Genomic DNA, 12,714 nt, shown 5'->3' with positions numbered 1-12,714 from the left:
ACAAGGCCACCTTGGATACCAACTTGTACCACGCATTCAAGTTATCCCCCACCAAAGCCCTTCTGAAGGACACATTTAGAGGAATACATCGCTTACTCTCACATGCTTGTTTCTTGTAAGTAAATAGAGCGAGGGATACAACTTATCAAAGGAGTTGTCACCCACCCAGTAATCCTCCCAAAATCTCATTGTTCTCCGTTTGCAGCTACCATAGATCCTAGTTGCAAAAGTCCTTAACCTTCATGAGCCCGGCCTAAAAATGTGAATCCCCAAGCCGCTTTTACACTTGAGTGATTGTTCGATTAGCTAAGTACTTCCTTTTGAGTAGATTTTGCTCAAATCATTGGCCAAGTACTTCCCATTGCATCACATATATGATTTGAGATGTAGATATTGTTTTAAGTAGGGACGGGGCTTTGTGGGGGATTAATTCCCCACTGGGAGAGCAAAGAAGGAAAAAATGTTCCCACCATTAAAGCTGGCAGGAACGGGGATGGGGATGTATGGTCGAATTCTCCGTTGACATCTCTATATATCTTCTTCTTTTTTCTCGAATAGACATCTCTACATATCAGAGGATCCTGTTTTGCTTGTGAGGCATGGGCGACGCACAAAAGGAAATGCGCGTACTCAATAAAACCAACAGGATGTCCTTTGTCTGCTCTTCTCTTCCAAGAGGCTATCGAAAGAATTTATAAATGCTTACACGCAAGCAGAGGCGATCCCAACAAAGGGGGAAAGAGGGAGGGGAAGGCCAGCCAAGTAGGGTGGGCCTGAGTACCCCCCTCAAGTTGGCCAAACCCTTCCATATATTTTTCAGCTTAGAGAAAAAAAATTGCTACATAGAAGAAAATTGATAGATAATTGAAAGATGATTAGTTTTTCCTCTTTTTTACAAATAGATACTCATATATATTTACACGTATTATATTTAGTCTTCTTATGTTATGTTTGCCACCTTCATTCTATTAGCACTCACCAAAAATTTGTCCTGTGTTCGCCGCAGGTAGAGGGTGAGTCTGCTGTTAGAGCTCAATTTTTTTTTCCAGATTTCGTACTTAATTAGTTACTTAAATTCATCTGCATAATGGGAATTCTCTTATGTCCTAAAAATGATTTGCAAAGGTTTCCAATAGCAAATAAATAAATTAATAAATAAACGCTATATAAATGGATGGAAGGAGACAAGATTAGACATCACACAGCAGCATGCTATTTCTCATTTCATAATCCAATAAGTAAATTAAACCATACACAGTATCTGTTAGATCAATTGCTTGCTCACTTGATACAAATACCTTAACTTTTCCTTTCACTTCGATCCAACTACAACCAGGAGACTTCTTGATACCTTGCTCAGCCATGGCTCTCCTCACCCTCTCAGCCTCATCCCATCGCCCACTCGCACAGAGCAAGTTGGAGAGCATGACATAGCCCGTGTCTCTCGCAGGCGCCCTCGCCACCACATCGTCTCCTACCTTCCTTCCAACCCAGAAATCCAGGTTCTCTGATGAACAGAAGCTAAGCAAAGCCTCAGATAGGCCGCTGCCAGGAGACTTGACAATTTCTGGGTATTGCTCCATCATCTCAATGGCCTTTGCAATGTTACCTGATCTTGCATACATGTCAAGGACACAAGATAGATGCTCTGGTTTTGGTTGAACTCCATGGACAGACATCATTGACTCAAAGAAGGCTCTCCCTTGCTCCAGAAGACCAGAATGGCTGCAAGCAGTGAGCAAGCCGGTGAATGTAACCTCATCTGGGGAAACATTGTGGTATGTCATGATTTCATACACTTCCAATGCTTCCTTTGGCAACCCGTTTATAGCGAATCCGAACAGCATGGTGTTCCATGAGACCAAGTCCTTCTGATGGATGGCATCAAATACATTGTTTGCACCCTCGACGTCTCCACACTTGGCATACATGTCCACCAAGTTGTTGGCCACATACAAGTAGGATGCAAATCCACCTTGGAATGCACAACTGTGAACCATCCTTCCACTGGCCAGACATGGCGCAGATGCGCAAGCATGAAGCACAGCCCCAAATGTGAAGTCATCAGGTTGGATATACTCCTGCGTCAACATCTTCACAAAGTGCGCAAGGGCCTCACTTGTTAAACTGTTCCTCGCAAAACCTCCGATCATTGCAGTCCATGAGATGATGTTGGTCTCGGGTGCACTTTCAAAGAGTAAAGCAGCTTGCTCAATGTAGCCAAACCTTGCGTGCGCATCAATCAGTGAATTCCACGAAGCAGTGGTTCGAGTCTTCATGGACTCGAAGATCTGCACAGCACAATCTAGCAAGCTGAACTTAGTGTAGAAGGAAATGAGTGAGTTATTGACCTCGGGGATGCCATTCCAGCCACTTTGCACTACAACCTTGTGGATTGCAAAGCCAGTAGACGGGTCGGGCAGCTCCGCACAAGCATCAACAAGAATGCAGAGCGTCGCATCATCGCAAGTCAGTCCTGACATCCACATCTGGTTGAACAGAGCAAGGCATTGTTTGGCATTGCCGCTGCGAGAATGCCCCATGAGCAGCGTGTTCCATGCGACATTGCTTTTGCTGGGCATTTCGTCGAACAACTCGTGGGCAAGCTCCATGTGGCCTGAGACCACAAAGGCATGCAGGAGCGAGCACCAGGACAGCGCATTGCGCTCCGGCATCTCCCGGAAGGCGCGAGCGGCGTCGGCGGCGCGGGCGCACTTGGCATACATGGAGACGAGCGCGTTGCCGACGGGGAGCGGGGCGCGCAGTCCGAGGCGGAGGAGGCGGCCGTGGAGCTGCGCGCCGGCGGCCGGCGACCGGAGCGCGGCGGCCGCGGCGAGCGCGGCGGTGAGCGAGAACGCGTCCGGCGCGCGCATGCGGGCGAAGAGCGCGAGCGCGGCCCGCGGCCGCGCGGCGCGTGCGTAGGCGGTGAGCATGGCGTTCCACGCGACGGCGTCGCGGCGGGGCATCGCGTCGAACACGGCCCGCGCCGCGGCGGCGTCGCCGGCCCGGCCGTGGGAGGCGATCCGGGAGGTGGCCGCGGCGAGGCCCCCATCCCTTGCTGCGGCGGCGGCGCTCATCGAAGTAAGCGCGAGTGTGAGAGACACCGGTGCACTGATGGCTAAGACGATCCAAGTGTGTGCTGCTGGGTGCAGGTCCGTGGATTTTCCCCTCAAATTGCCATCAATTGCGGACTTCGCCGGCGGCGAGGACTTCGGCGAGCCACCCATGCTTTTACAAACAAGTCGTACTTACATAAATCAATCAAGCTTTACTCCCACTGTTCCAAAATATAAATGAAAATAATATGTGACATGGCATTTCCTAATACTGTTGCTTATCTTAATTCATAGTAGTCTTGCTTTTGTTTATTTTAAGACGAGAGGACTATACTACATGGTACTCTCTTTACTATGACATATCCTAGTATTATTGCTCATCTAAATTTATAGTACTTTATCTAAATTCGTAGTACTTTTGGTTTGTTTATTTTAAAAAGAGAGGAGTATTACTACATGGTACTCTCTCCACTATTGAGTAATGAGGTTTGGAATAACATTTAGTTAAATTTTTAAAATTCCAACTTAATATTAGAACAAGTTTCTAAAATTTACTAAGCTTATGATATTATGAGAGTACTTTTCAAGACAATTTCATGCTTAAAGTGTTTATTTTTCTGTTTGTAAACTAGCATTTGAGAAGTTTTTTTTTCTGTTTATAAATTAACCATTCAAGTTTGACCAAATGTTGTGCTAAATCTCAAATATTTATGACCGGAAAATAGATAATTTATGTTCAATGATTTGACATAAAACAAGCACAGCAGATCAATGCATAGTAATGATACATAAATCATTGAAGCATTCCATCACAACAGCAAGCACAAATCGACCTTCGTATATATAATTTGCACTAATGTAACATGGAAATTGACTTTCGTATTTCATAGCAATGCGTGTGTTTCTCACTACTTGTACAATTGTACACATGTGTATATATATCTACATGATACATGTTGACGCAACTCGTGTAAACACAAACAAGACGGCGACAACGGTCACAGTATTTTCCATCAATCGTGCTGGGTTGCTATGATGAGATTGTCGTACGAGACGCCATCTCAGGCCGATGTTAGGCCTTCAGGAAGAGAGAGGCCTTCCTCTCCATCTCCAGATAGAAACTTGCGGCATGCGTGGAAGACCGCGGAGTGGAACCCCGAAGGATTATCTATGAACACAAAATGTCCTCCCTGCATAATAAACCATCGAGTTCACAAATGTCAGCAATGTTATTGTATAAGCTCTGTTATATATGTATTGTCAGTGAAAAAAAAAACTTGCCTGTGGAACTCTGATGATCTCACAGGGGACTTTCATTTCTTTCCGTGCTTGCTGTGCACCTTGGTAATTCATCCAATCTTGTTGGCCATATATGAAAGTAGTTGGCACTTTCCAATCGGATGCACTGTTACAAGTTTTAGGGCAGTGAGACAGTGAGAAGCATGGTATGACTAAAAACAAGAGCACCATGAAAAATCACAAAAGGAAAATGAGTCAGCTAATAATCGTATATCCGTTGCGTCAAAAAAAATAATCGTATATCCTGGCATAAAAAGGGGGGAAAAAGAAGCTAACTGAACAGATGCGAGAATGTGATGTTCCCTTTTCTTTTTGCGAAGCCATGCTTGTATGTTCAAGGTAATAAAGTATCAACAAAGGAGGTCACTACATGGAGAAAGTATGAACTGTAGAATTGTAGATTACCCTTAAAGGAAGGAGGACCAAAATCTCAGAATAAAATCAAAAAAAATGTTATCTGAACTACTGTGTCAATAAGTATCAAGGAGGTCATCACACAATTAGTGTGTGAACACAACTAACTATTGTGCATATGCTCTCAAGATCACCAGGGTGCTCATAACTCCTACATTTAGTTAATACGAAGAAAACTGACCTTTGCAGAAGAGGTTTCCTCACGAATGCCCCAAAGGAAAATATATGTTTTAAGCACAACTCTCCACTAGCTTTGGCAGCCAAAGTATGGTAAATGTAATCTTCAAAACAAAGCAACGGTAAGGTTCTGTTGCATGGGTAATTTGACACATTGAATGTACTAGATTGGCGTAACAAAATTACCTGTCAGTAATGTGGATTCCTGTTCTGTTAGTAATTCACCTGTTGAATGTGAGCCAAATCTGGCACTGGTATATCTCTGAACTAAGCCTGGTCCCCAAGGACCCAATCCTCTGTTCAGCAAAGCAAATACAGTATATATCAGGATAAAATTACAGAGTAACTTGGAAATATGAGTAATGAAGTGCAAGAAGTTGCTTTACCTCACTATTCTTTGAGGAGTAAAATTGGACTCCCATAGATGATTCACTAGCATGCCTTTCCATGTAGCTCGGAACTTGGTTAACCACTCAGAGCTATGCTCTGTTTCTGATGAAAAGCCAGCAGGGCCGACCAAGATCAAGTGTTGGACGTGCTCAGGATGCTGAAATAGGATTTCAGTTTCAGTACTATCATGAGCACCAATGAAGAAGCTAATTCTGTATTTTTTTATGAACATACCTGTAAAGCGTACTTTGCCGCAACATATCCTCCAAAAGAGTGACCGAGCAATATAAAATTACTGAGATTCTTTGCTTTGCGCCATTCCTCAAAGGAATCTATGAACCATGCCTCAGTTTCTGCTCACAAAATGAACCAACAGAAAGGAAAAAGGGAACAGGTTACTTCACTGTTTAATATAAGCATGTGCCGAACAGAATTACTGAACATGCATGTGGTTTTGTTTTAGTACTTGTTACAAAGCCAACTACAGTTTTACAGAAAATGGTGCCCTAATATTTTTCACCATAAACTAGGGCCCATGCCATGCTCACCAAATGGAAATGAAAGCAAATGGCCACAAAGGGTTATCAGAAACATAAGAGTGTTCTGACAAAATTGTTCAAAGATGCACAACAAATAGATTATCTGAATCTAACCTTCAGTACTTTTACAAGTGAAGTCAGGTCTACTTGATCCACCCCAACTGCAAAGGAAGCAAAAAAATTCAATTTTATGCAGCATCACACAATGTGAAATAACTAAGAAAAGCAAAGGAAGCAAAAAAAATCAATTTTATGCAACATCACACAATGTGAAATAACTAAGAAAAGCAGTATAGAGCATTATTGAACATGAGTACAACATTTTTTGCAACAATATACATCAGACAAGCACTTCTAGGTATCATCACACTAATTTTTACTAACTTGGAGATGAGGAATAAGGATTTTTCCTGTGAATGAAGTACTGCATTTAGCTCTCACAAAATAGATGAAACGAAGATGAGAAAATAGAGGCAACCGATTCCCGTATAACAATACCACAACTTGTGATGAAATGTTTCGGACATATATATATATATCTATATATATATATATATATATATATATATATATATATATATATATATATATATATATATAACTGAACCCTTAGATCAATGCGTGCACCACTTTTCCTTTCTCTAATGTCAGTATAGGTACACAAATACTTTGTGCACAAAAAAAATCTATGTATCCTTTTAGTTCAACAAGCTGTTCATAGGACTATTTTGATAATTGAGAAACAATGAGCAAAGTAATCGAGATACTGAGTGACAATATAGAGGAATACAAGACAAAGAGTCCCTTTATTTCCCTCAAAACTTACCCAAGCTGATCAATGGCAATCACCCTGAAACGGCTTGCAAGGGCATCAAAGTTTCGAAAGAAGAAACCCTGTGAAGCACCATACCCATGGACCATGACAAGGGTGGGAGCATTTTCTTCGCTATCAAATGTTACAGTATTGATGAATCTTGGCTCATCACTTGATGATCTAAACCATCTAACTTTTGATCCGGGTGGAGAGGAGCCAATGTTAACTTGTTCTTGGACATAGCCAGTTCTGTAAAGAGATATAAAAAGTGCACCACCAATTAGAAAATTGCAAAGAGCCTCAGATATATCTAGAGCAAAATGAAGAAAGAACTGAAGTATATTTGTTAACAATATAGCTGAGAGCATAAAACCAGGAAGAAACACCACACCAACAATTAATACAACCTTAGGAGGTTGTATCTTGTAACTAACACAAACCATTAGACCATTAGGTTGTTCAGGAGTGGATGTCACAAGTTTATAAATGCCTCCTTACATGAGCAGAAACAGAAAAATATATTGGCACTCCCGTGTAGTTGAGAACAAAAATGGATTCTTAAATATTACAGAATGTAGAAAGATCAATGTATATCAAATATGACGACCCGCTTGTTTTCCTGTGAATTTGTTCATTGGTACGAAAAAGAAAAATCTTTAACATTGTGCTACACTGCTACTGTGTGTGAGCTCAAAGAGGGAGCAGATTGCCACCAGCTAAAACAGTCTCTTCAATACATCTAAATCCACTAAACAAACTCCACCCTTTTGTGATGCGGCGAAGTAATAAACATTCTGTTTCCCATCACAACTTACGCTTAACAAGTAGTACAATTCAGATAAACAGCTCGAGAATGAAACAGTAGCTAACAATACGTGCTTAATTTAATTATGACACAAACAGGCAGAGCTGCCACACAGCTCGACCAGTGTGCAGTAAAACTCATATCGAGAGGGGGGGGGGGGGGGTGGGGGGTGAACAGCCGTTGTACAGTCCCAATACCCCTCCTTTGAGCTAGACTGCAATGCGAACATCTCATTACAAATCCAGTGCCTACCCAAAACCCAATCCCAATCCCAAAGTAACACCACGATTAAGCAATTCGCTGTCCTGGTGGTCAGCATCTCGGCTTTACGAGCGGGCACGGACTTGTCGACAGTCCATGAAATTGAATTAATCGGAGGAAAGGGGAACCAAAATTGGGGGCGAAGGGAGAGCGATACTTGACTATGGAGAGGAGCCGCTTCTCGGCGGCGATGATGCGGTCGGTGGAGGTCGGGATCCAGCGCAGCGCGGACGGCCACGCCCTCCCCCACCTCGACCCCGCCGCGGGCGCCGCCGTCGCCGTCGCCTCCGCTGCCGCGGCGGCCGTGGACATCCCCTCCGCCGCCATCCTCGTCGTCGTCGTCACCGTCACGGCGGCGGCGGCGGCACGGCGCATGCGATCCTCGAATCCCCCTCCCTCCTCGGCCTGTCACTCTCGTCGCCTCTTCTTCTCGGCGGAGTTCTTGGTGGCTTTGCCGGCGGCGGAATCGAGCCAGCCGCGGGCGAGTTTTTATGGGAAAAAAAAAAGGAAAAAAAAAAGCACGCGGCTCCGAGCCGGCGAGCCGAGCCGAGCCGAGCCGAGCCGAGCCGTGGTTACGTAATGGCTTGCGTTTGCGTGCGCGCGAGAGCGAGAGATGGTTGGGGCGCAAGCAACGCCACGACGCGGCGGCCGAGGAGGCTTTTGACCTCACAACTCACCTGACCTGACCAGAGCGGCGCGGCTTCTGCGAGACTGCGGCGAAGGCGTGGTCGCCTCGTCTCGGCTCGGCGAATCAGCGATGGCAACGTGGCGGTGGTTTGGCCCAGCAGGCCGCGTGCACGGCCCATACAGACAAGCAGCAATTCGGTACAGGGCGTCGTAGTCGTACCAATCTGTTTCTGTTACGAAAAACGTTCAGTTTTGGTCCCTTTTTAACTAATATAGGTCGAGTTCTATTCGTGCCTTTAAACTGCACAAAAACGAGATATAGTATATCCTTTTTAATTTGTAAGTAAAACGAGCGTAAAATCGAGTCACGGTCTCGTTGCTGCCAAATCCTTGCCGGAGCCCCAATTACCTCGATCCCAACCCCTCCGCCTCTTCAGCGATGGCGCGGAGGAAGTTCAGGGATTACAATTCCAGTTTACAATTTTGGTTGACTACTAAATTTCGAGCCCCATCGGTATCACGGTTTTCGATAAATTTTGATCGGTTTTCGATAAATTTTGAGTGAATTTCAACCAAATCTACTGTTTAACCTTCAAAATTCCAATGGAAACTTAATTCCGAGCCGTGTCGAAACATCTAAATTTTGTGGAATTTGACCGATTTTCATCGGAATTGTGAACCCTGAGGAAGATGAGACGATTTGACGGCAACCGCTTGATCTAGGCGCTGCCTTTGACCAGCCAACATGGTCGACAACGTTGGAGATGCGGGCAGTCTAGGCACCAGGGAGGATAAACTGAGGGATATTCAGTATACCTTTTCCTTTCTTGTTAAGTGCTATCCCGTATCACTTCCGGCCCAATAGTGCAGATGGGCCAGCCTAGTGGGCCTAGTTTGGATTAGACGAAAAGTGACGGCCCATCCACCCATGTGGGCCAGAATTTTAGCCCCATCCATAAGAGGCCTGATTAGTACGGAAGCTCAAGTAAGGACCCAACTCAAAAGGGCAGAGAAGGTTCCATTCCATTCCCATTCCTATCCCGAAAGCTCCCAAACCCTAGCCGGCGAGCGACACCGCCGGGCGCGCGAGGCGGCGGCTCACGAGCAGCGCCACCGAGGGCGCGAGCGGCCGGCCGGCCGGACGCCGGGGAGAGTGCCGGTGAGTTCGCGTCTCCCCGCAGCGGCAGCCAGCGAGACGCGGAGCGGCACGAAGGTATACGAGTAACCAACTGTAATCACTAATCCCCATTTCTGTTCTTGCGGCTGCTATGGCCTGGAATGTTGGGGGTGCTTAGTATACCTAAGTGGAAATGTTCGCTGCTGCATCTTCGCGTGCTAATCCGATCCGATGGATACATCTGTCTTGTGTACTGGCGTGATTGGGATCATGGACACGGCCCATGGTCGAGTCTTGGTCCATTGCTGTTAGTCTGCTCTGAATTTCAATGTGGAACATGTTTCATACTGGTCTGCAAGGATGGTGTAGTCTCGATCACTGAAACAGCGAGCCAATTTGTTCTGGCACAGTAGTTTCTGTAGTGATGTTCACAATGGTTGACTCGGCGGGCAGTGAGGTTCTACAAACCAATTTGGGATTGAATTCATTCTGTGGACATAGTTGGGTTCCAATTTTCTGCTTGGTTTGTTTACTATTGAGTATTGACAATGCGCGCTTGCGGGGAGCTCCCACGTCTACAGTGTTGTGTGCATTGCATATTTCCATCAGGCGGATTCCTATTTTGTTGTTATTATTATGTTCCAATAATGTATGATGGTTTGATCAGTTGACATCTGCTTGTCTGATTGTGGGTAAGCTGACTATTTGCAATGAGCCTTGCAGTTGTTTTTTTCACGGGGAAAATGGCTGGGTAGATGTATTGCAGCCTTTTGGCATTTTTTTTGTTTGGATCAAAGATCGATCAACAGATCGGTGCAGCTTTTTAAGCTGAAAGCCCATGAGAACAGAGTCTCATACTTGCATATAAATGGGCTGCACAGATTGATTCTTGTGTTGCTGGATCTTGCAATATGTGTTGCTTACCATGTTTTTGCTGCTTTGTCCTTGAGTTTATGAGGAGTGTTGATTGGGGTTTCCTTTTGTTAAGAACTGCAGTTGAGTGGTCATGAATTGGAGTATGAACCTATAGGTTTCTCACTTCTGATGTTCCCATGTTTTGTATTGTATACTTACTATAGTTCATTTATGCTATTGTTTTGAACATATTTGAAAGTATGTAAACCAAATCCATAAGTCAAAGTTGAAATTTCTCTTGGAAAGACTTCCAGGAAAACATTGGTAGAACTGAAGAATAGACAGATATGGCTTCTGGTGGCATGAAGGACTTTTACCGGCAGAAGAAGAAAGGAGGTCCCACCAAAGCATCGTCATCTTCCAAGAAGAAAACACAGCATTACACTGGAGGGGCCTCTGTTGGGGCCTCAGACACTGCTCAGACATCAGCACTAATTTCTCATGGTAACCTAGATCTTAAAGGTACTTACTGTGGTATTCATAATTCAGAATAACCAAGTTTTTAGAGATCCCAAGTTTTTTTTTTCATCATGATGGTCCATGCAGATGATTTCAGTGAGCAAGAGGAGCAGTTGCGACTGTTTGATATGGACATGAAGTTTGGCCCTTGCATTGGCGTTACTCGTCTTCAGCGTTGGGAACGTGCTTCTGCCATGGGTCTTCACCCACCACCTCATCTCAGGGATCTCTTACTGAACAATACTCATGCAGGCAATCACAATAACAATGGTCCCTCCCTTGAGTGCCTCTGGGAGGGCAAAGTCTAGAACAAACAAATAGTCTGTACTACTGTAAATCCTGCACTGTTCATAGCTACTCGCTATGCCTAGCCCTTCAAACCCCACCCCAACTGATGGATGAATCCCTGTATTTCTTCTTAGTCGAGGGCTTTGGGCTCAGTCAATGACCTTGTGTTGTCGCAATCCTTTGTTTCTGCTACGTTTTCTGACAATACTGCAGTGTTTCTTCAGTTTGTTCTTAATCCTAAGCTGTTACTAGTAAAAATAAGGAGAATGAGCTGGCAGTGTATCTCCAGTTTGCCCCAAATCCAATGTTTGCCAAAAGGATAATGTAACTGCTGGTGATTGATGCGAGAAAAAGGAAATATGGAAATAGCCAATTAAGTTACTTCCCCCGTTTCACAATGTAATCTATCTAGATTCATTAACATCGATATGAATGTGGGAAATGCTAGAATGACTTACATTGTGAAACACAATAGAGGGAGTATCTAGGAAGAAACCAGACTACTGCTATTAATCACTGTGGTCTCTGAAGAAAATTTGTCAGTGTACATTAGCCTTGAAAGGAGCATATGGTACTTGATTCATCATATCGTGGATGCTTGCTTGGTTGGAGCATGCAAAAAAACGAAGCACCCAACTGTTAGGCGATCTTTCATGGTCACTGTGTTTGCCTGTGCTTTTTTTGTGCTTTATTTCAAAACTTGAATAGCTGCGTCCTGTATCTGTTATCGTCAATTGCGTCAAGCTAATCTCTCAGCCACTTGTCAACACAGGGAGTGTTTAGTTTACGCCAAAATTAAAAATTTGGTTGAAATTGGAACGATGTGACGGAAAAGTTAAAAGTTTGTATGTGTAGAAAAAATTTGATGTGATGGAAAAGTTTAAAGTTTAAAGAAAAAGTTTGGAACTAATCTCGGCCACAATGATAAGCTTCTACAATGGCTTGTGCTCATTTACTCTTCAAGGCCGGCGCCTCAGGCGACCAACGGCGCTGTGCCCTCTGGTTTTTGCGGAATTCGATCTAAGTCCCACGTGAACAGTACCTGTGACTCTGTGAGATGATATTTTACGTGGAGGCCTTTAGAAAATCCGTATATTCCACGCAAAGGATAGAAAAATCGCGGATTAGTAATATATCAAAGCTTGTGCTCTCAGCCACTTGTTAACTCGAATGCTTGTTTTTTTTGTAAGCTTTCCATGGTTTCATATTCAGAGATGCAGCCGTGCATTTTCAGGGTTTGCTAGGCTCTTATGCTGGAAGATACCACGCCTCAAAGTACTGTCTTTTCTCCTGAGGCATGGATGATTAATTGTTGATCTTTTTTAATAAACAAAACGGTTTACATTTTCGACCTCAATTGTTGACATATAACCAAATAATGGAGAATTATTAATAAATGTGTTAACATCTTGTATGAACAACGTTAACCTGGCCATCATGACGATCATAGCGATAGCTAGGGAGTTGTAGACTTGTAGTACGACCGGTGGTGACGAGGTCTATGGATTGCAAGTTGAATGCGGCAGTTTAGCTAGGCTTCCTATGCAGGAAGA

The 12,714-nt window shown here is 44.2% G+C and overlaps 3 protein-coding genes across 5 annotated transcripts; 1 reads left to right on the top strand and 2 right to left on the bottom strand.

Annotated features, from left to right (window-relative positions):
• Nucleotides 1-1,144: 1,144 nt before the first annotated feature.
• LOC4347606 (pentatricopeptide repeat-containing protein At2g36980, mitochondrial) lies at nt 1,145-3,319 on the bottom strand. Its single transcript, XM_015755555.3, has one exon. The coding sequence runs from the start codon at nt 3,225-3,227 to the stop codon at nt 1,191-1,193; it is 2,037 nt and encodes a 678-aa protein (XP_015611041.2). The 5' UTR covers nt 3,228-3,319; the 3' UTR covers nt 1,145-1,190.
• Nucleotides 3,320-3,876: 557 nt separating this feature from the next.
• On the bottom strand, nt 3,877-8,217 carry LOC4347605 (probable 1-acylglycerol-3-phosphate O-acyltransferase). Of its 2 annotated transcripts, none has more exons than XM_066303890.1 (9): nt 7,913-8,217; nt 6,702-6,938; nt 5,990-6,036; nt 5,571-5,689; nt 5,333-5,493; nt 5,133-5,242; nt 4,951-5,050; nt 4,334-4,461; nt 3,877-4,242 (listed from the first exon to the last, which is right to left on the bottom strand). In XM_066303890.1, exons 1-9 carry the CDS (start codon nt 8,128-8,130, stop codon nt 4,118-4,120), a joined length of 1,245 nt encoding a protein of 414 aa, XP_066159987.1. In that variant the 5' UTR covers nt 8,131-8,217; the 3' UTR covers nt 3,877-4,117. The 2 variants fall into 2 exon arrangements, with proteins under 2 accessions (XP_066159987.1, NP_001409776.1); NM_001422847.1 differs by having other exon boundaries at nt 3,877-4,246; nt 4,338-4,461; nt 7,913-8,199.
• Nucleotides 8,218-9,394: 1,177 nt separating this feature from the next.
• LOC4347604 (uncharacterized) lies at nt 9,395-11,541 on the top strand. 2 transcript variants are annotated; one of them, NM_001422848.1, is made up of 3 exons: nt 9,395-9,595; nt 10,669-10,876; nt 10,961-11,541. In NM_001422848.1, exons 2-3 carry the CDS (start codon nt 10,702-10,704, stop codon nt 11,179-11,181), a joined length of 396 nt encoding a protein of 131 aa, NP_001409777.1. In that variant the 5' UTR covers nt 9,395-9,595; nt 10,669-10,701; the 3' UTR covers nt 11,182-11,541. The 2 variants fall into 2 exon arrangements, with proteins under 2 accessions (NP_001409777.1, NP_001409778.1); NM_001422849.1 differs by having other exon boundaries at nt 10,661-10,876.
• The last annotated feature ends 1,173 nt before the right edge of the window (nt 11,542-12,714 follow it).

The sequence above is a fragment of the Oryza sativa genome, chromosome 9 (assembly GCF_034140825.1).
Source record: "Oryza sativa Japonica Group chromosome 9, ASM3414082v1".
Lineage (NCBI taxonomy): Eukaryota > Viridiplantae > Streptophyta > Magnoliopsida > Poales > Poaceae > Oryza > Oryza sativa.
Note: the sequence above shows the minus strand (reverse complement) of the source record. Positions and strands in the feature narration are given on the sequence as shown.